Source organism: Mytilus galloprovincialis, chromosome 7, assembly GCF_965363235.1.
Source record: "Mytilus galloprovincialis chromosome 7, xbMytGall1.hap1.1, whole genome shotgun sequence".
NCBI classification, from domain to species: domain Eukaryota; kingdom Metazoa; phylum Mollusca; class Bivalvia; order Mytilida; family Mytilidae; genus Mytilus; species Mytilus galloprovincialis.
This window is the reverse complement of record NC_134844.1, coordinates 45,813,847-45,837,895: the sequence shown is the minus strand read 5'-3', so window position 1 is coordinate 45,837,895 and position 24,049 is coordinate 45,813,847. Positions and strand designations below refer to the sequence as shown.

At 32.0% G+C, this 24,049-nt stretch overlaps 1 protein-coding gene across 1 annotated transcript; it reads right to left on the bottom strand.

Moving 5' to 3' along the window:
• Positions 1-11,401: 11,401 nt before the first annotated feature.
• LOC143081721 (ficolin-1-like) lies at positions 11,402-23,526 on the bottom strand. Its single transcript, XM_076257456.1, has 6 exons — positions 23,299-23,526; positions 20,450-20,494; positions 19,823-19,950; positions 19,376-19,472; positions 17,402-17,566; positions 11,402-11,699 (listed from the first exon to the last, which is right to left on the bottom strand). Exons 1-6 carry the CDS (start codon positions 23,438-23,440, stop codon positions 11,446-11,448), a joined length of 831 nt encoding a protein of 276 aa, XP_076113571.1. The 5' UTR covers positions 23,441-23,526; the 3' UTR covers positions 11,402-11,445.
• Positions 23,527-24,049: the final 523 nt, after the last annotated feature.

Genomic DNA, 24,049 nt, shown 5'->3' with positions numbered 1-24,049 from the left:
GAAACCCAAAGTCCATTTCGGCTTCGTCGGTATGGGATTAAAAAGAGATTATAGGATTGTTAAGACTCCATACTTTCCATACTGCTTAGTGCATATTAACTGTCTCAAAGACCTTAAAGACTCATTTCACCTTCTTCTTTACACCCTTTCATAGATAACAGAAACTCTAAAATTAGTACGTTCCATACGGAACACATCATTTCTCACTGAAAAAAATCTGTTTGTCTTGGTCATAAATATCACTAGATTATTTATTTTTGTTTTCAGTCGATAAAATATTGGAGATGTGTAAATAGTTTTTTAACCACAGCAGGCTATCCGAATGTATACTTTAACATACCATGAAATCGTTTACACCAGTACTTGTTGTTTCAATAATAGCAATGCAGGTATCAAAAAGTTTTATAATATTGACATTTAGACATTGGAAACGAATCTGCAGACGAGCCAAGGCTTTAAGAATTAACATGTACTTCAAGGTGATTGTATGTGTGATGACGACTGCACGGGTTAACACGAATTCAGCAATTCAAAAAAGTATACCTCCATATAATATTCAAGGTATTATCACAGAAACCAGACTTAACAAATATGTACTCCAGACAATCGTGTTGTCAGTGACTCTCGAACCAAAAGAGTTAATGCCAAATAACGTAATTATTAATACGGATTTATTTTATCATTATTTATATATAAGAGTATTAAACAAAGTAATTTTTTCAATGTTCGAAAGAATTATTCACAAGATTTGTGCATATTTATTTTGTACAGAAATTAGGAATTCATTAAAAAAATTCTGAAAACAAGCAATAAACAAAGCAAATAATTTGAAATTTTCGTTTGAGATATTCGTTTTGTCCTATGATAGCATCTATAAACTTTCACGAAGCAATAAATACAGCTCTACTCACATCCACAGTTGTCAAATTATGCAAGACTATACACGAACGCTTTTCCCGCTCTATTTGCTACAAGCATCTTACAACTTGATCTACCACAACTGACCCCCGTAATCCGTTCTCATTAGTTAGCAACTGTCTAAAATTTTGTCCATTGAAAGAATAACAACTACATTGTTTGATTTTTTCCCTGCTACGTACACAATTCTGTCTATATCTACAGATATACCAAAAGGAGCATGAAAATCACTTTTGTTTTTGAACACCCATTGTATGTTCCCTTGAAAATCAATACAGGTTACACTATGGTCGTTACAGTCTGTATAGAAAATGTTGTCTCTGAATGTTGTAACATATGATAAATCAGTACCTTCAGTTTTAGTTATATTGACATCGTTAAGGTTGATCATTTGTATCCCTTTCTGTCCGGCACAATAAATCAACTTGTCTTCACAATATTCTACTCCAGAGTTTACTGAATTCACTTTCAATGTTTCTGTTATTTTCCTTATGTTTGGGTGAATTAAATTAATTTGAAGGGAGTTCTTATCATAACCAGATGTCACAGCAACTGAATTGTCGTCTATTTATTTCAGATTGAATACCGGGCCGAAGTCTCGAATTGCAAATTCTGGTGGACCATCTGGCTTCAAAACTCGAATTTTTTTAGATGTATTGCATGCAAATGCTCTTCTACAATCAGGCAATAACGTACACCAAGTGGCAAATCGTAGCTCTACATCAAATGATTGCTGCAATGTTGGTTTCAGGCTATCGATACTCAAATGTGTTATTCCTACCATCATCTGATTTTGTTTATCCTTCTGTTTCAGTGATATAGATACAATGGATAAGTGTTGATTCTTGAAAAAGAAACCATGAGCCCGGAGAGCAAAAGTTTTTTTTTAATCAACGCTTATCCATTGTATCTATAACTTAAACTATTGTGTTAACGTCTTTTCTTAATTAGAAGGTATTGTAAGTGAGTTTAAATAACCATGTTACTAGTATCGTGTCAAACAATTCATTACGATAAATTGAATATCACAATTAAATGGTTAAAACAAAAATAAAAATATATTATAACACAACACGTCTGTCTTCATACTATCAGGCATCTGAATATTGTCTGTTCTTTACAAAATAAGATATATTCGAACTTATTTCTATTAAAATTGAAAATGAAAAAGGAGAATGTGTCAAAGGGAATACAACCCGACAAAGCACATTCTAATTCAAGGAACATCACGGTTTTCTAGCATAGGAATTACGAATTAACAGTTGTAAAATTGTATAGTAAAACAGATGAAATCATATTATATAAATTTATGAAACAAAAGTGGACAAATCATGAGAATGTAATCAGTTTTGTTTCAAACATGTGGAATAGCAAACAATAATCCAAAAATAAACGACCAAACTCGCTTTTATTACACAAATCATCAACAATAACATACAAAACAAGAACAAAAACTTGAAAAGTAGAGAATAGGGACAACAAAGATAATTCAGGGATTCGAACCTAAAAATACAAGTCCGTACCTTAAACTCATTTATCTTAACCATGAAACCTCGTGGCTACCAATTCATACTATTCGTTTGCCTATTATGTATATATAAAGGTATAATATCCTATGTGTCTGTTGTACCGATGTATTTCATACATTCATTTATATATATAAAATAGACATTTAAATCGTAACCGATTGTTAGCCCAGAGGTTTCGTCGATATGTTGATGTCAGTAACACGTACCAGAATTCATGGACGGGTTCGAATCCCATCAAAGCATATAAAAATCACAAAAATGAAAGGTAAATTTTTAAAACAATTCCATTAGTGAACAGAAATCAGTTAATTAGTCACTGCAAACTTAATGAAATTAGGCACACAAAGGCAACAAAAGAATCTAATATGTTGAGCCCATTTCAGCGACAGATTTAGGAAGCCTTGATTCTAGAAAAAGAATCCACGGTAAATGAATAGGCTGACGTCACCACAATGATTTAAGTGATATAGATACAATGGATAAGCGTTGATTCTTCAAAAAGAAACCATGAGCAAGGAGGGCGAATGGTTTTTTTTCCATGAATCAACGCTTATCCATTGTATCTATAACTTAAACTATTGTGTTAATGACTTTTAAAAATTAACGCCTATTCTTAATTAGAAGGTATTGTTAGTGAGTTTAGATAACCATGTAATCGTGTCAAACGATTCATTACAATAAATTAAATATCACAATTAAATGTTTTAAAAAATACAAATATATTACAACAAAACACGTCTACCCTTAAAGATTTTCATACTATAAGGCATCTGAATGTTATCTGTTTTTACAAAATAAGATATATTCGAACTTATTTCTATTAAAATTGAAAATGTAAAACGGATAATGTGTCAAAGGGAAAACAACCCGACAAAGAACATATATATAGTGCATATAATAAGTATCTTTCCAAATTTTCTAACAAAAATCCTAATTCAAGGAACATTACGATTTTTTAGCATAGAAATTTGCGAATTAACAGTTCTTAAATTATGTAGTAAAACAGATTTAGAAAGCGTTGATTCTAGAAAAAGAATCCACGGTAAATGAATAGGCTGACGTCACCACAATGGTTTAAATGATTACAATAGCAATCAATTTACTGAACAATTGATCTGTCAAATTAATTACCACGACGACAATTTTTAGATAAAACCTAACTATTTAATGATTTCAATACAAATTTATATCAAATCTATCAAAATTGCAAAGAGTCCGGTTAACCGGTTAGCGTTTTTGGTATTCGGTATTCGGTCGTTCGACCGGTTAACCGGTTAACCGTTGACAACACTAATATATATATATATATATATATATATCAGTCTAAAGATTTGCACAACGGTACTGATATAAGATGTTATAATACGAAAATGTTGTTATTAAATCGTGCTGACAAATATTTCGGCTCAACAAATGGCCTTCAATCATACCTTGAACGACAAAATTATTTCATGATGTGACTCTGTACCTATGTATCTTGTCATACCTTGAATGACAAAATTATTTTATTTTATTAATATTACTTTTACTGTTAACCCACTGTTTTTGTGATATACATTTGACGTGCCTCTGTACTTATGTATCCCGTCATACTCTGAACCGCACTATTATTTTATTTATTATTATTACTTTAACTGTTAAGCCAGTTTTTGTTATATCTATTTTGCGTGACTGTATTTATGCATCCCGTCATACTTTGAACGACAAAATTATTTCATGTCTACCTGTGCGAATTTCAAACGCGCAATTTTCACCAGTACTCAAAACCCTCTTCCTTGATGGGTGCATTTTACATAGACAAATAAAATCGTATAATATAATCAAAATGAGGATGTTAATTTGATGTATGCCTTTTTATGCTTCTTCGTTACATTTGTTGTTTTTATAGTGATTAAGATGATAACACAATGTTGACTGCTGTACCCCTATTTTTGACATTTTTACCTATTGTGTCTGTTTGTTTTGTTCACGCATCGGTGACAATATAATGGAATTTGATGCGACTGTCATACAAGTGAGAGGTTTAGCTAGCTATAAAACCAGGTTCAATCCACCATTTTCTACATTTGAAAATGCCTGTTCCAAGTCAGGAATATGACAGTTCTTGTCCATTCATTTTTGATGCGTTTTGTTATTTGATTTTGCCATGTGATTATGGACTTTCCGAATTGATTTTCCTCTGAGTTCAGTATTTTTGTGATTTTACTTTTTTCTTCTTCAAGTGTCACAAGTTTTAACAATACTGATACATAATGAATAAGGTGTAAAAATAGATCAGTAATAATACAGGTAAGTTTTGGTCGATTGATTTTAATCCAAAAGCCTGAATATCATAATATAAACAAAACACTATAAATCAATATACGTGACTGTGTATATTAACAATAAAAATGAGTGAAAAAACAAAAACGCTAGTATTTCTTATTGATGCCGTTTGGATGATGTACATTAAGTTCCTTTATCCAAAAGCTTTCCCGAACCTGTCGCTGGGCATCACTCCAGTGAATATTCTGTTCAATCACTAGAATTTTCATGCGGTTAAAGTCATCAGGTTTGTGACCCGACTGTCTGAAGTGCTGAGAAACTGGGAGAAGTGGCTTCTTAGAGATATCACTCCTATGGCCATTGAGGCGTTTGTGGAAAGGCTGCTTTGACTCACCAACATATTGGAGGCCACAAACCGAACATTCTAGTATGTAAATAACATTCATACTTTTGCAGGTAACATTGCAAAATATCTTATAGTTGTTTTCGGTTGCCTTACTGTGAAATGTTGATGAATGCTGCATCTGTAGGCAGCATTTGCAGAGTTTTTCTTCACACGAACGACATTCTCCAGAAGTACTTCTATTATCAGACACTCCAGCCCGCACCAGCAGGTTCCGCAGACTACTAGGTTGCCTAAAAGCTATCATTGGAGGCTCGGGAAAAATCTTGGATAGTTTGGAATTCTTTTCAACTGATTTCCAATGCTCACGAATGACACCAAAGCTGTTTTTGAGAGATGGGTGGTAAGTAAGAACACATGGAGTCCTTTTATTTTTCTTTTTAACTTTGTATTCCAATAGTTCACTCCTGGGAATTGATTCCGCTTTCTGAAAGCTTTTTTTGATATTTCTGTGTTTGTAGCCCCTTTTCTTCAAGCGAGTTTCAAGTTGACGTAGTTGTCTTTTAGTTGTTTCTGTGTTGGAACATATTCGCTTGACTCTAAGTGCCTGACTGTATGGAATGCTCTTGGTAAGATGAGCAGGATGGCAACTTTTAGGGGACAAATATTGATGAGTGTCAGTGGGTTTAGAATATAAATCTGTAGATATGATGCCCTCTGTGAGCGAACTTGAAGTATCGAGGAAGGCGATTTTGGATTTAGACTTCTCATGAGTAAATTTGATACTAGGATGTATGTTGTTGGCATGAGTGATAAAAGTATCTAAATCCTCGTCGCTTTTATTCCATTTCATATCCACATCATCTATGAATCTAAACCAGGAAAGCGGTTTTTCGATGGAAGTTTCAAGGAGTTGTTTCTCTAATTTGCCCATAAATATGTTGGCATATGACGGAGCCATTTTGGTGCCCATGGCAGTTCCATTTACTTGCAAATAATGATCTCCATCAAAAGTGAAGTTGTTTTTCTTAAGTACCAGCGTGAGCATTTTGACCAGGCATTCGGTAGGTGGATATTTCACTGGTCTGGAATTCCAAACTTCTTTACATGCATCGATGCCATCTGCATGTGGAATATTAGTGTAGAGGGAGGTGACATCCATGGAAACAAGAGTCGTGTCGGAGGGGAGTGGATTTAAGGCCTGCATTTTTCTTAGATAATCGGTTGTATCTTTGATGTGAGATGGTAAGTCTTCAACATGTTGACGAAGATGGAAGTCAACAAACTCCGATATTTTTTCCGTTGGATGACCGTTCGCTGAAACTATAGGTCTTCCTGGGTTATTGGCCTTATGAATTTTAGGTAAAAGATAAAATCTGCCCGGTTTTGGATTTTCTGGTTTCAAATATTCAAGAGTTTTGTCATCGATGAAACCATCGTCATGCATTTCTACCAAACTATCAGTAATTTCTCTGCTAAAAGATGTTGTAGGATCAGAGTCTAGTTTTTGGTAGAACCTTGCATCGCCAAGTTGTCGTTCAGCCTCTTGAATATAGGCAGATTTATCCATGACAACCACTGCACTGACTTTGTCTGCAGGTTTAATGACGATATTGTTGTTAGATCGTAAGTTTTTTTAGTGCAGTCCGTTCTTCATTGGTAAGATTGTCAAAAGGTTTATTGTTATTGTTAGTATTTCTAATAATGTCCGACTTAAAGTTATCAATAAATGATTCCAGGGTAGCATTTTGTCTCGGTTTAGGGATCCAAGAGCTCTTTTTAATAAATTTGTAGTTGTTCTCGTCTTCTGAAATTTCTGAGTCCCTATCCGAGCTTATTATGTTATCCTCCTTCGACGCGAAATATTCCTTAATACGTAGACTTCTAGCAAAATTGTCAAGGTCTTCCGACAATTTGGTGTCATTGACAGGAGCAGGTAGAGGACAGAAATTAAGGCCTCTACAGAGAAGAGATGTTTCCGATTCCGTTAAATGGTGTTGAGACAGATTGACCACGATGTTGGAGGGTGAATCAGTCTTTTGAGGTCTACGTTTAAAGCGTCTAAGTCGTTTAGTCTTTCTCTCTGATGGTAAGGAAGGGTGGATGTATTCCATGCCATCCCTGCGGAATTTTCGTTTTTGTTTTTCACTTAAATTGTTGGATTGTATAGTAGTTAAGTCCTTGAGGCGAGTGTTGATAGCATCACAATTGTCAGATGTTAGATCTCTTTTGCAGCTATTCAAAAGGGTGTTAAACTCGCCAGTGAGAGTTTTGAGATGTCCTTCGCAGTGTTGTTTGAGGAGGACCACTAACCGCTTTGAGCAATGAAAGAGGGTTTGGTCCCATCTGCGAAGTAATGTATTGGATAAAGAGCCAGGTGCTTGTGGCTTGATCTTGATTTGTAGTCCGTTAGGAATACTTTCATTATACTCGTAGTTAATCAAATTAGATAAATGGTGTTCAGTTCTAATTTGTTTTTGTTTTATAGCTCTAAGTTGTTTAAAATAATCATTGATGTTCATGATATAGGAGCTAAAAACTTAAATTTACTGGGATTATGTGAGTAACATGATACAGGTCATTCAGAGGAAAAATAATATAAAAGTCTATAAAAAAAAGTATATCAACACTGGAGGAGTAAGTCGTAACTTAAATACAAGAGATGATAAAAACTATATACAAATTCGAAATTCAAACGCATAAAAAACCAAATCACTCAATGTTTTATCAACAAATCTTACTGAACCATCTATGCCTCCATCCTTATTTTTTTTTTTTGCAAATAATTCATCAATTTGTTAACACTAAATGTTACAAAATGATCTGATCATAGATATGATATGTCATATAGCGATGACAACGATCCCATATAAAACTAACTCAAATGTGTGTCAAAAGGACACAATGCCTTACTCGCGCCTTCACATTTCTGTGTTCAGAGAACCGCAAAAAAATGTCCAAAACAAGAATTGGCATTATTATTATATTAAGTTCACCTCATAATGAACTTACATGTACGCCTCAAGTGTCAAGTTGATCTGAATTAATTAAACGAAAACTTTAATCTGAAACATAACAAACAGATCAAAGAATGGCCAATTAACGCCTTTTACAGACTTTTGTAAGGTGTTCTTTGATATAAAATAGATAGATTTAGTGGAAATTCTTTTGCCTTTAAGTGATGAAGAAGTATATTTCATTAAAGCATAAAATACTCTCAATATAACTTTTCCTTTCCAGCCGGAATAGTTGCCGTATTTGAACAGAGAAAGTCATGTCCAAAGAGGGGGCTCTTCCAATAAAGCTATTGCACGAGTATCGGGTTTGTTTCATGAACTTACATGGCATTACGATTAAGCAAAACAACATTATCTACAATAGGACAATTTGGCTTTGTCAAAAATCTATGATGGCGTTAAATACAGAAAAAAGGATTCACCACTGTTAACAGAGATAATTTACCCTCAAATTAAAGCAACGCATCGTATATATATATATATATGTTTATATTTTTAATGAGTTTGATTGCTAGGATTATCAGTAAGTACGCTGCAACATCACAAAATATTAGAAAGGTAAAATGAATAATACCTTCCCGAGACAGTTTGGTTTGGTTTGGTCTTGTGTTATTCAAATTACTAGATTCTTAAAACTGTGAAACCTTCTATCTAGTCTACAATCATGATATATAAACAGCTGAAGATAATGACAGACATTATATATCCTCTAACCATTTATAGAATTTGAGTCTTATATTACCACTTAAACAATCTAAACATAACAAATAGATGTGTGTCAAGTAGGTTGATTATACAATAATCCGTTTATTTTTTTTCCGCCTTAGCACAAGCTTAGTCATTATTTTAGTAATTTATTCTAACAACTTAATCATTTTTTCGAATGAGACCACATGATGAATTCAGACATTTTTAGGAAACAGGATTACACAAGAAAAACTTTGTCATATGACCGAATAAAATGTGCGCAGTAGTGTAATGTCATAGTTAAATACTGTCCTTGTGATATGAATTTCATTCTTGATCTCAATTGAGACAATGACATGCTATTTGAAAACAGTTCTTCTTACTAACTATTTATAAAAAAAATAGCTTAAAAAAGAACAAAGTACTGTTTTTATTGATGCTAAAATTAACCTATTTGTTTATAAATAGATATCAGAAGACAGGATAATAATGAATTAGACGCTTTTATTTCAGTTTGTATTTTAAAACAAAACTTATCAATTATGGACTTTTTGACAAGTTCAATACGTTATACCTGTTCGAGTTATATTGACCGAGGACGAAATCCGAGTACATATGTAATCTAACAGGTCCATATAAAACGTATTAAACTGGTCAAAAGTCCTAAATTTTATATTTCATATGTAAATATTGTATCATGAATATTGTATGCTTTTTACATTGTGATTTTGCAAGATTTTAAAGATTAAATAAAAACATAGCGTCCATATATTTAAAGATAGAATCCAAGGCTTCAGATACATGGAATACCTGTTGAATTACATGATATCAATAGTCAATGAAAAAAAAAAGAAAAATGTTTCACTATATGTAATATATAATAATATGTTTTCCTTATTCAATGCGATCGGTATATGATCAAACTTGGGCTTTGGCGAGTGACTGGAAAATCATATATATATATATATATATATATATATATATATATATATATATATATATATATATATATATATATATATATATATATATATATATATATATATTTTTTTTTAACTTTTATTAGTGTATTATCTGCTACACGTATAAAACTAAATTATTAAATCATAAAATTTTGGTTTTGTGACAATATTTGTGTAACTTGTTACATTTTGGACACATTTCGTCCGGCATTAAAGCTTTTTTTTTCAAAATGTATAAATGTATGACATTTATCAATGTTAGTTGTTTTATTTATTTAAGTTAATTCTTTTGGGAGAGATGTCACTGATTCGTTGTTCCTTCCATACGTCTACTAAAACATTACAATTCGTAATGTATAAAGTAAGTTTCTTCAAACAGCTTTGCATAAAGACGAAAAGAGAAAGATGATATACATAAAGATCAATCTAATGACGATATTAATGCTGCGTCGGATAGAATATCAACCGTATGTAAATGAATATAAATGCATATGATACCTATTTCGATTTGAAAAATCGCGATGGAAAGTCTGTAACTATTTGAAAATTTAGTGGTTATAGGAACCCCTTTGAATAGACCAAAATTGATCTTTTATGACGTATGTGAATGTTCAAAATTTCATGCATGTACATATATATATTTGTACTTGCAATTATTTTTTTTTTATTGATACTGCCATGGAAATTTATAAGAAAAGACGACAATCGATCTGACGTCGGTTTGGAAATATATGACATCACATTGGACGTCAATTAGAGTACAAAATATTGGACACTGTTTTGAGAACTGAACGTCAGATTTGGACGTCTATTTAAGGAACGTGTATCCATCAGGAGGATCTCAGATCCTAAGTTGATTCAAGGGCGTTTTGATATGTAGATATGAAGCGAGTGTGATACATCAACTATAAGTCTATTGTTTCAAATGCCGTCGAACGTAGGTACTTATGTATCATGCTGAGCCAAACGGACAATCCTTGCAAAAACATAATATAGCCAACAAAAAACGCCAAGGAATATTTAAGAAAAACCTTTTAACGAACGGCAAAATCAGATGAAAGAAAAAACACCTAATAGGCACGAACCCGAAAGGGTAGAGATTTCCGCTCTTATGGTGATTCTCGTCTTTTTTTGCATAGCTAGTGAAATTCAGAACACAAATTGCAGACTGTCAATGCCAAATTGAGTAAAGAGAGTGCAATTGAAGTAACAATGGGAACATACCTATGATAGTATGAAACCTATTTATGATGATGTCTGTTAAAGCTTTTAACAGGATTAGCACGCAGTTGAACATTTTCCTTTTTAGTAGCACTGTTATAGCAAATAATAATATTAAACTATTTCATTGTATCAGATTTATAATACAAAGTTTGATCCCTATTCCACATTTGAAAGTTCAAAATCTAATACAAATGTTGTTGAAGTATTAATAATATTTATAGATAGAACCAAAAGTAAAGCCGAGCCCGAGAAGAAATCCGAGTAAGGCTTGAGGGAAATATATTCCTTACTTTAAAATGATTTCGAAATTTTAGAACAGCAAAATTTGAACAGAAGAGTTTCCATATTTGCATACCAGAACAGAAGTGATAGCTTCTAGGATGGTACATTGTAATAAATTCGGAGACTACCAGACATTAGATAGAACTCTCTAAATTTATAGAAAATGACATTGAATACTCATTATTTAATTTATTTGAAATGTTAGTAATGTATGTATCTCAAGTTAACACTCTTCGCATCATCATCACTGAGCTTTTCAAAGAATAGTTATATCCTTTCCAACTACGCCAGTAAACACCTAGATGGCTGGAGTCTGGTGTTCTCAGAAAATACTGACCATTTAGATCAGCTGATACACAGCCACCAAACCACCATGCTCCAGGGTATGCTGTAGCACAGTGACCAGAGTGGTCATCGTTATCGCTATCCTTCGTTGAGAAGCGACGGCCATTGTGATGTTCTAAGCTGTTACCTAAAGACACGAATACTACATTGAAAATTGAACTATACTAAAAATGATTCATGGGTCAATACGAAAACTTTTAAAAACAAAACCTTTATTATTGAAAGCGTTCATATAGCTCTTCAACTGTTTCGGTACTTATCCATCCCTCGGATTTCAAATATTTTGCTTTGACCGTTCCTGATGAAGGTAAATCTAGAAAAGCTCTTCGAACGCTTTCAAATAGCCAAATTTATCTAAGGTCAACTTTGCCTGAGGGAGCTGAAACCTTAGTTTCTTTATAATCTCAATTTTTTTTATAAATCATGTCAGTACCGAAGTATTAAAGTACTGACTGATGAGCTGATGATTACCTCGGGGACTGATAGTTATCCTAATTATTGTATAAAAGTTATAACCATGTTCTGTCCCCGAATGTAGGCGTGTTGGGATTAGGCATATACTCGGGATACTCTGTTAACAAAGGTAACAAAATCATATATGGCAAAAAGCTATTGATAAAAAGAAGTGCGCTGACGTTTGCTCATCATCGTATTTTTACTTTGTTAGAGAACGTTAACATGAATAATAATTGTATGTAATAATGTTTTATTCAATTTGTCTATTATGATGACTCTTGACATTTTTTACTATTGTCTATTTCCCGCTTTGTTGGTTTTATAATCCTAACCATAAGGCAGTCTTCATTTCCCGGAACAAAATGAATAAGATCTAATAGAGATAGGCTATCAATTGAAAATTTCAATATATTCTAGATAAATAGGGCTAAAAGCAACTCATTGTTTGGGGTTCGCATTTCTCGAACTGAATTTTCAATTCGATGGTTCTGTATACCACCATTCCCTATGAAATTGAAAAATCGCCTGAAAGAAATAATCCACAATGCCTTTCAACATAAAAATGGTAGCATACGCTATGAATTTATTACTTTGGGATTTCATAAAGCATATTTCGTTAATAGTGACAAACAAAAAGGTAAAACATGCTACATAGAAGAACAAGTGGTCAGTATGCTGGAGTTTCTTATCGACAACATATTTGTTGAGTTTGGAGGTAGACTTTTCCAACAACTTGTCGGCATTCCTATGGGAACAAACTGTGCACCTCTTCTCGCCGACTTCTTATTTTCTTAAGAATCGGAGTTCCTTCAGACACTTGTCAAAAACAAGAGGATCAAAGTAGCCAGATTATTTAATTTCACTTTCAGATATATTGATGATGTTCTTTCCATAAACAATCCGAACTTTTCTGATTCGGTTCCATTAATATATCCCCCAGAACTAGAGATTAAAGAAACAACAGACACGGCTTCCTCCGCCTCATTTTTTTGACTTTCTCGAATTTGACTTACACAGTCATCTCAGTACCAGAATCTATGACAAACGAGACGATTTGAATTTTGAAATTAAAAATTTCCCCCACCTTAGTAGCAATATACCAACTTCACCTGCGTATGGGATATATATTTCCCAACTTATTCAATATTCAAGAGCTTGCAGCTCCTACTCAGACTTTTTAAAACGTCATTAGTGTCTGAGTAGAAAGTAAATGAACCAGGGGTATGTCAAAGAACGTCTCGTCCTTTTTCTAAAAAAGTTCATCGGAAGGTACCAAGACCTTGTTGATAAATGTTCCGTATCAACTTCACAAATAATACACGATGGTCTTGATGTATAGATTCTGCATACTGATGTTGTTTATCATCTTAACAACGTGTTATATAGTTCTTTCATTTGTCTTTGTTCTATATTTAATATTACTTTTACTGTTGAATGGTTTTTGATATGAGCGTCACTGATGAGTATTATGTAGACGAAACGCGCGTCTGGCGTACTAAATTATAATCCTGGTACCTTTGATAACTATTTATGTGATATCCGTTTGACGTGGCTCGGTACTTGTACACCTCGTCAATGTGTTTGTATTGTCTTTCAATTTTTGGTGTCGTGCTTTGTATATGCGACTTTTTTTTATTTCTTTGGTTCTTACAACGTGACTCTGTACTTTAAAAGATCCCGTCAGTATGATATTGTTCTAGTTTATATTATTATAATATATTTCTATTATGAAATACAAAATACGTTGAACCATAAACGTCAAAATCATTCAATCGCGTAGTGGAATTTACTATTTGTGGATTCTTATAAATTCTGTATATAACTTTTGGACTATTTTCAATCTCGCTCTATTTCTGAAATTTATTCTTAAATACTTTTGATTTTTTAACCCTATATGCTACATATGTAACATTGCCTATGTTAATTTTAAAATTGAACGGCAAATTTATGTGACGTATAAAATTTTCTGACGTCATATACTCAATTCAATGAATGTGTTTGTAGATAGATGTTTTTGTTTTCTGTTAAAATATTCCTTTTAAAATTGTTATACGATGATGACTGATGTAACCATATTTTGACTATTTTGATTATTGTGTCTGTTTAGTTTACGCATCAGTGTAAATATAACGGAATGTGACGAGACTGTCATCAAAGTGAGAGGGTTAGCGCTATAAAACAAGGTTTAATCCATAATTTTCTACATTTGAAAATGCCTGTACCAAGTCAGGAATATGACAGTTCTTGTCCATTCGTTTTTGATGCGTTTTGTTACTTGATTTTGCCATGTGATTATGGACTTTCAGAAATTAATTTTCCTCTAAGTTCAGTATTTTTGTGATCTTTACTTTTTGTTTGGAGTATACACAGTCATGCGACAATGAGTTGGCAGCAAAACAATAAAAATATATTGATGAAATCTAAAGAAGTCAACATACAGTCGTTAAACATAGTGCTGTGTTTATACAATGTACCAAGCTCCAATTTGGCACGAGTCTATAAAAGCGAACAAACACATTTAAAGATATGTCATGGAACCAATCTTTCTTAAAAGCTTAAAATTTATATATAGCATATGTCAACTTCTCAGGCATTGCATTGCTCAGGCAAATATCCCCCCTTTTTTAATATCAACACAGATTGATTTGTTAGACATAATACACAAAAACATTATTCATTTACAAACTCCTTGAATGTCTGTTGTTATCGAGCTTTTGCAGATGATAGTCGATAATAAAACTGTGAAAAAAACAATTAGATCTTAACACCATTACATTCCTCAAACTTATAGGTCTTATGAACTTTTAAGAATATTTAGTTAAAGTGCAATTTCAAAAAAATGTGCAAACTAACTATGGACATTTTTACCACGTGTTAGATAGTGGTTTGTCATGACGTCGTCTAATCTTTTTATTACCGAACGTGACTTATTCCCACCAAATGTGACTGTTTTGCTTAGTGTTAATTCGTATTGCGTTAAGACGTGGAACGATACTTTACATCCCAAATTAATGTGTTGGGTTTTGATGTTGTGTTTGTTGTTGTCATCGGACTTTGTCAAATGTCTTAACGTATGTAGTTGTAAATCGTATTTTTTTCTGTTGTATTCGTGTGTTGTGTTGGGAATAACTACACATCCAGTTCATTTGGTAGATTTAATTTTATTGAATATGAAAGGAATAAAACGATATATTTGGTTTGCAGTTTGATCAGAGAAGACACCCGCAGAGCTGGATGATACAATTAATTGATTATCTGATTGCTACTGCAGATAGATATTGATTGGTATTATAATTTCATTATTATTAAAATATAATAAAAGTGCGATAGGTCAAACAAATCTAATCTTAAATTTCATCCAAATTCTTTCTCAACTTTGGTAAAAACATTTTAGAAATTTAAATGTGACGTTACTTTGGGCGTTGGCTAACAGAGCTGTGATTTTGTAATGTATCCGTTTTTATTCTATAGCTAGTCACCACTTCAGTTGTTTAATCATGTATATCTATTATATAGTCATTTTTATAAAATTTACTGTTTGCAAAACTATGTATTATTCTTGTTAATAATGATGTTTTTGTCCCAGGCGGATAACTCTGGCCTCACAACTTTTTGGAACTTTTGGTGCTCTGCGATATTCAAGTTTGTAGTTGTTATGGCTTTTGAACTTTTTACATCTGAGCTTAGTTTTGTGTGGGTGTAGTGCGCGTCTGTCGTATACTATTTTTTTTAACCTGTTACCTTTTGATGGCTATTATTTGTTTGTTTCTCTGTCCTATATTTTGTTCCATTTATCTGTTTATTTATTGTAACCCTGTCGTGTAATGTTGTCATTTTAATGTTATAATTAACACTGCCATAAATCGGGAGATTTGGCATGCCACACAACCAGGTTAAACCCACCATTTTTTTTTCATAAAATGCCTTGTATCACGTCAAGAAAATGGCCATTGTTACAATATAGTTCGTTTCTGTGTGTGTTACATTTCGGTGTTGTGTCTTAGTTCTCTTATATTTGATACGTTCCCTCAGTTTTAGTTTGTAACCCGGATTTGTTTTTTCTCTATCGATTTATGAATCTTGAACAGCGGTATACTACTGTTGGCTTTATTTACCACATAAACACCACCTTAAAATAAGCAGCATACGCAAATGAAAAAAAAACTTTGAAGATGAAAATAACACTTTATAATTTGGTATATAGTTCAGAAGGACGATATGTAAAAACGCAACCCGTTAAATGACGAAAAGGGGCACTTGCTACGAGATATATAAAAAATGTAAAATAGGATTTTATTTTGTTTAATCATTTGCTTTTAGCAGCGAATATGGTTAAATTTTGTCAAAATAAGCAAGGAAACATTGATAATGAATTTTTAACTTGTAAGTGAATATTTCTACCTTATTGAATGCGTATTAATGTAAACTTCAATCTAATCCATTAACTAGAGATGGACAACACATGAATTGTGCATGTTCAGTTATTAAAAGGGAAAAAATGTCAATTTGAATGTGAAATAAAAGTTAAATAATTTGTTTGACTGATAAGATCAACAAAAAATCATTATTATACACACAAAAAAAAAAAACGACGATTAATATATATTTATATATCTATAATATGAAATAACACAAACCTATAGAAAAAGTGAACGAGTTCGCTATTTATTCATTTTATATGGATGTTAATATCGCGTATATGCCCATTGGAGGTCAACTCGATAGCTAATTGGATCTTAGATGGCGTCTAGACTAAAATACACCCGAAACGAAGCTACAATTTATCGAACCCGTGCCCTGTAAATTGCTTATTTAAGATGTTTTATTATAATTTTGATACACTTTAAACATTCGTATACATCAGTCATTAGAGTTTGAGTCAAACAGCAGAACATAGCTAGGGCCAATTTAACATTATCTAAATCCCAGAATATGTATGTTGCTTTTATTAGAATCCTTTAAGAAAAATCAAGATTTTGACACTATATTATCAAAAAGATTCAGGTTTCTTATTCTTTCGACCAAGTTTAAGCCTAGTGTACCAATACAACTTAGGGTGGTACCTAACACTTTCACTAAAATTAATTTGGCTCGTTTAATTTTATTTAAATTTTGACAAAGTATTTACTTTGACCCTTTAACAAAAATATAAAAATTTCAAAAATTTTGAACCAACTGTTTTGTCAGAAAAAATACACTGGTTATATAGCAGTTTGACAAACACCAATTTTGATCATTAAAAAGCTTAATATTCCCGATACAACACAACGTAATTAAAACGTTTAGCTGACTTTACAGAGTTAACTCCCTGTAGTGTTAGGTACCACCTTAATAAACTCTAAACATCGAAATATCATTAAAAGAAATTCGTACCTGCAGTACCATGATATCCATCTGCGGTTAGCTTGAACTTTGACCTTTCATCACCAATTCTAAACTCTCTGTATTTTGCAAATGCATTGTTTCCATCGAAATCGAATAAATCGATCCGCATTTCATACTTCCCTCGTGATGTTAGAGAGTGCAAAATTTTGTTGCCTAAAAATAATACAAAATAGAATTAAATAATGTGATATGAAGGTCCATTTGGGGTCCTTAATTTCTATATTCTTTGAACTTTTTTTTCATTTGTGTTATCCTTGAAAAAAACGAGTATTCTATTAAATTCTCATAAGCATTACTTTACTACGACATTTATCTATAATTACAAAATTGTTTTGGTGATGGCGATGTTGTTGTAGATCTTACTTTACTGAACATTTTTGTTACTTACAATTTTCTCTATCTATAATAAACTTTCCCATTAGTTACAGAGGAAAATATTTTGTTGAAATTTACAAAAAATTACCAATTAATGAAAATTGTTAAAAATTGACTATAAAGGACAATAACTCCTTAAGGGATCAACTGACCATTTTAGTCATGTTGACTTATTTGTAGATCTTACTTTGCGGAACAATATTGCTGTTTATAGTTTATCTCTATCTAGTATTCATGGTAATAACCAAAAAAGGCAAAATTTCTTTAAAAATACCAATTGGGGGCAGCAACCCAAAAACCAGTTGTCAAATTCATCTGAAAATTTCACAGCAGATAGACATTGACTTTATAAACAATTTAACCTCTTTACAGATTTGCTCTAAATGCTTTGGTTTTTGAGTAATAGGGCAAAATCTACATTTTCCCCCTATGTTCTATTTTAAGCCATGGCAGCCATCTTGGATGATTGGCTGGGTCACCTCAAACATTGTTGAAAATAAATACCATAATAGAGGTTGTGGCTAAGTTTGGTTAAATTTGGCCCAGTAGTTTCAGAGGAGAAGACTTTTGTATAAGATTACAAAAATTTACGAAAAATTGGTAAAAAACGACTATAAAGAACAATAACTCCTGAAGGGGAAATGACGATTTTGGTTATGTTGACATATTTGTAGATCTTACTTTGCTGAACATTATTGCTGTTTACAGTTTATCGCTATCTATAATAATATTCAAGATAATAACCAAAAACGGCAAAATTTCCTGAAAATGACTAATTCAGGGGCAGCAACAAAACAACCAGTTGTTCGATTCATCTGACAATTTATGGGCAGATAGATCTTGACTTGATAAACAATTTTACTACGTATCAGATTTGCTTTAAATGCTTTGTTTCAGAGTTATAAGCCAAAATCTACATTTTACCCCTATGTTCTTATTTAGCCATGGCGGCCATCTAGGTTAGTTGGCCGGGTCACCGGACACATTTTTTAACTTGATATCCCAATAATGATTGTGGCAAAGTTTGGTTGAATTTAGCTGAACAGTTTCAGAGGAGAAGATTTTTGTAAAAGTTAACGGCGGACTACGGATGCCAAGTGATGAGAAAAGCTCACTTGGACCTTTGGGCTAGGTGAGCTAAAACAATCTAAAAGTTCTATTGTCCAATAACTTATAGAAGTTATGAAATAATTCTATATGATAGCGATGAAGTGTTGTAAAAGATAGATTGATAGGTGTTAGACATTTGTACCACCAGTGGCGAACTTAACAATAATATCATTTATGAATATAAATTCTACTTTCAAAATTCTGATCATGAGTAATCTCATCTATAATGAAGTAACAAATTACAAGCAGGCATGTCACCCTGAATTTTGGTCCATATTGTTATAATTCCTTGTCATTGTTTGCTTTACATAACCAAAGGATATCATTTACCGTATTTTGGTAAAGTTTAGGTGACTATTCAAACAATACCAGAAATTAAAAAAATACAACGAGTTGTAAAAAACCTTGTGTTCATACTTAGCTGTTGATTGTGCAAAGGAAAACCTATAGTTTATGCATGAGCATGTGAAAAATTACCAAGCCAAAACTCAAATGCAGGGTTCCCAAATCCTGATTTGTAGTCATTCCATCCGCGGTAAAAGTCAACATAGCCATTTTCTCTTCTTTGAAAAACCTGTGTATAGATACATGACAATATAACGATTGTAGCTTATCCTTGTTAAGTTTTGGCTTTGAAGCTATATGAATTTTGTCGCGTTTTTTCCCTATTGTTCATTTATCCCTTTAAAGACTTCGTGCAAATAATATTATTCTCTGACCATTTTGATACATGCATGTGTGGTATGAACCTAATAGCTTCGTGTTTCTGAAATTCTACTATTTAGTGGTATGTTTATGATATATTATGATATATTTACTCCTAATGAGGAAAATAGAAAATTGCATGCTATAACATTTAAATTCCTAAAAGCTCTTTATTCTATCATTATGTTTATTTGTTTTTTAATTCTCTAAAATAGTTACCGTCCAGTGTCCCTCGTCTAAAACCATTTCACAATAAACATCAATTCCTTGTGTATGCTTTGGAAACACCTTATATACTCCACTTGGACACTTGTCAGGAATATCATTACAATCAATAGGTCTTCCTTCTAAAAAAAGATCAAATCAAGTGCTTCTGAATTATTCTGGATCTTTATGAGCATTGTTATCAATATCAACAGATTTAGATTAAAACACTTTTAAGATTGATAGAAAAGTGTGCCTTTCATCTTGCATAGAATCTTAACATAAGTCCAGTATTTCATTCATTCTATTGTTATACATGCATCATATGACTTCTGTGAAATCTTGCCATCGAATTTTATTAATTTCATGAAATATTTTGCTGTTGAAATCAAATCAGTTTTATATATTGTGTACTTTTGGAGGGACATATTCTTTATACTATGATCTCTACCACAGTTTAAACCACCGTCCAAAGGCTAAGGTTAAAAGTGTATGCACTATGTATTAATCAATTGGTGTAAGACAATTAAGACACTATTTAAACTCATATTTCCTCTGCTCTAAAGTGGAACTTTTTTTAGAAATAAAATTAAATATTCAATGTAAGCAATATTTGTGATGTAAAGTTGATGAATTTGGTACCTTTGCATTTTGACGTTCGTTTGGAATCATCCTTTTCACAAATTCCTAAAAATTAATAAAAAATAACATAACATTTAGTACAGGTACACATTTATGTTTTATTAGCTAAATCTACACTATGAACGTCTGTATTGGATTCCCGAATAGAGCATGTAGAGAATACTTGGCCGACAGAAATACAACAAAATAACATGACACCAAAAACAAAGGATAGACTTTGCTGAAAAATAGAAAATGATAGAGAATAATGTTTTCTTAAAACACAATGAAAAATTTAAAATTACATACATACATAAAAAACAAATAAAGTTCAGGGTTAATTATTTTCAATGGAAGTATGATGTGCAAAGGTTTTATCAACTGCATATCAATGATTATTCATGATATTGAAAAAACTGTTTTATCTGTAATTTTAGCGTAAACAATTGATTGCTGGGAATATAACACCAGTCTTGCTTCCATTATTTCATTACAAGAAAAGCATATCAAAGTGCTTGCAAGCACTGAATGGTACAGCTTACATTTTTTCGTACCAGGAATTACAAATTATCTATTCCGTGGAATTAAGCATTAGAGGGCAATGCTAGGAATTAGAGATATAATTTTCAAGTTAGTTAAACTACACTTATAGATAAAGGAAAATTACTCAAATATACTTTTTTTTAAACAAGGCATCCTTTATTTTTGTAATGGATAATGAATTCTGAAATATTTGTTTTTGATATGTCATTGATAGATTTATTACAATATTTATGACTAGGATGTATAGAGACTTGTGACTTCATTTTTGTAAATTTCCTTTTGATAAACACATGATAAAACTTTAAATTTTTCGAAAAACTAACGATGTTCTTATCCCAGGAATAGATAACCTTAGTCATATTTGGCACAATGTTTGGAAATTTAGGTCCTCAATGCTCACCAACTTTGAATTTGTTTGGCTTCATAACTGTTTTCAACTGAGTGTCACTGATGAGTCTTATGAAGACGAATCGCACGTCTGGTGTATTAAATCATAATCCTGGTACCTTTGATAATTATTGTAATCAATGCACTATGTTTTGTTTGTCTCAAAAATTGTCTTGAAGGCTGGAAAATTGATAACTATATATCGTAAGCCACATTAGAGTTTTGATTGCATAATTGCAATATTTACCAAACCAATAGTTTGAACCCAAGTGAAATCAACCGACACGGTCCTACAAGGTTTATTAAGCTAAGTGGAGTTAGTGCTATAACAGTACATTTCTAGTTATTTTTTTCAAATAAACAAGAACAATATCATATCAATATACTCAGTTATATTAATATGAAATAGATTTACACCAGTAATGCAAGTAGCCAGTAATATTTTGGTACTCCTCTGGTATTATCTATTCCATGCAATATGCAATTTGATTATACATTTTACTTCCACGTTAAAATTTCAATTGTAGATATGTTTATACCAGGCGCTGGAAAGAATCATTATATTCTAGATTACTCAGCAAGTGGCAATGTTCTTACAATTTAGTATTACATGTGTACTAATATGATTTCATGTGTAACCCTTAAACCTGGCAAAAAACAAAATCACCATTTCAAAAGGCAATATCAGTACAATTATTTAGTATCCTCTTTACGTATAACTTTCCTCAAGTAGATACATTCAATTTAATTGTTCAATGTCTTTTGTGTTTCCATATCTAAGTTGATACGTTATTCACATGCATGTGTTACAAAAATAAAACACATAAAAAAAATAGACAACTGTCATATTCCTGACTTCTCTTTGTTATTTAAAGGTATCATGAGTGGTTGTGTAGACTCAAATTCTGTAAATAGTTCGATAATATGTAATGTCTGTCATTATCATCAGTTGTATAAATATCCTGATTGTGACGTTCTGCTGTTGTTTTTTCTATGGTCGGGTTGTTGTCTCTTTGACACATTCCCCATTTCCATTCTCAATTTTAGATTGAAGGTTTCACAGGTCTAATAATCTAGCGATTTGAAAAACACAAGACAACCATATTCCTGACTTGGTACAGGCATTTTCAAATGTAAAAAGTAGTGGAGTGAACGTGGTTTTATAGCGATAAACCTCTCACTTGTACATGAATGACAGTCACATCAAATTCAATTATATTTTATTTACAACGATGCTTGAACAATAAAGGCAACAGTAGTATACCGCTGTTTGATATTCATAAATCGATAGAGAAAAAACAAATTCGGGTTACAAACTAAAACTGAGGGGAATGCATCAAATAAAAGATCAAACCGACATTATAGGTAAAATTGTCAAAATAGGGGTACAAGAGTCATCTATGTGTCACAATCTCAATCATTTCAAGAAATTTAAATATTTAACGGAGAAGGACAAAAAGCATATATAACTTTCATTGCTTACTTTTTTTGGTATTAAATATCAACCCATAAAGGATTGAAATATTTGAAAACCTGTAACTTAATGGCTATGATCATATAACTGCACTCTTTTGACTATAGAGATATTATGAATTAGTGTTTAAATACATGTTTGTTTCACTCACCGTCTGGCTCCTTATTGAGTTCATGAATTCCTTTATTTCGTAACTTGTTTTTTATGGATCTTTGAGTTGTGTTCAACAGTATACTGCTTTGAATATTGTTCAACAAAACGATTCCATAATGAAGATATAAGAGATAGAAGAGATAAAATAGTCATTGTCAATGTTACTTACAATGTATTCTGACAATTATGTTTGACACATTTCCAGAAAGAATTTGTCTTATCTTACAACTGCAGAACAATTATTTGTAGATTATTCTTGTTATTTGTGCACTATCGAAATAATCTGGTTGTGAGAATATACATAATTACATACCCTTTGGTAGTCGGCTGAGTATTTCTTGCAGTTTTCCAGTGTTATCAGCTAACTGTGATTCTATTTTTTCCAACCTTCGTAAATAATCTCCATTTGATACTGACAAAATTATAAAAAAAATAAAAACAATTATAACTGGCATTTTTGTTTTACAAAATTTAGCACTTTCTGTGATATTGTCAAAAATATAATAAGTTATTTTCGAAAAAGAGATAGTGCGTATTTTACAAAAAACAAATGATCACGCATCGATGTCATTAGATACATGTATCGTGTTATCGGAATATAAAAGAGATAGGTTGCTGCTGTATATTTAACTAAACAACTCAAAGAAAAATATGAGAACACTATCGATTTTGTCAGAACTGAAAACTAGATATGTTTTTTTGTAGTCACAGTCAGTAAAATTTTGAGGAGGTTTTACTTTGATTTAAAAAAGGTCCAGTGGTTCCTTTTTTGTAGATTAATGAAGTATTTAGGCCTTGACCATACAACGAATGATAGAATTAAACGATTTTTTTTTTATTTTTGAAAACGCGTTTTCATAGACAGCCAAATCATATAGAATTTACGAGAAAGAAAAAAAAAAAAAAAAAAAAACCGCAAAAGTTTTTTCCAGAGTGCATGCATTTGCTAGATCATCTATGCTCATTAACTTTGTTCTTTGTTTGGCTTTAAAACTTTTTTGATCTGAACGTCACTTATGAGTATTCTGAAGACGAAACGCGCGTCTGGCGTATAAATTCATAAG

Excerpts from the sequence above, each read along its gene's own strand:
- LOC143081721 (XM_076257456.1), bottom strand. The coding sequence starts at position 23,440 with ATGCCAGTTATAATTGTTTTTATTTTTTTTATAATTTTGTCAGTATCA. Across the intron at positions 20,495-23,298 it reads ACTCAGCCGACTACCAAAGG|GAATTTGTGAAAAGGATGAT; the intron begins GTATGTAATTAT and ends ATTAATTTTTAG. Across the intron at positions 17,567-19,375 it reads TGCATTTGAGTTTTGGCTTG|GCAACAAAATTTTGCACTCT; the intron begins GTAATTTTTCAC and ends TATTATTTTTAG.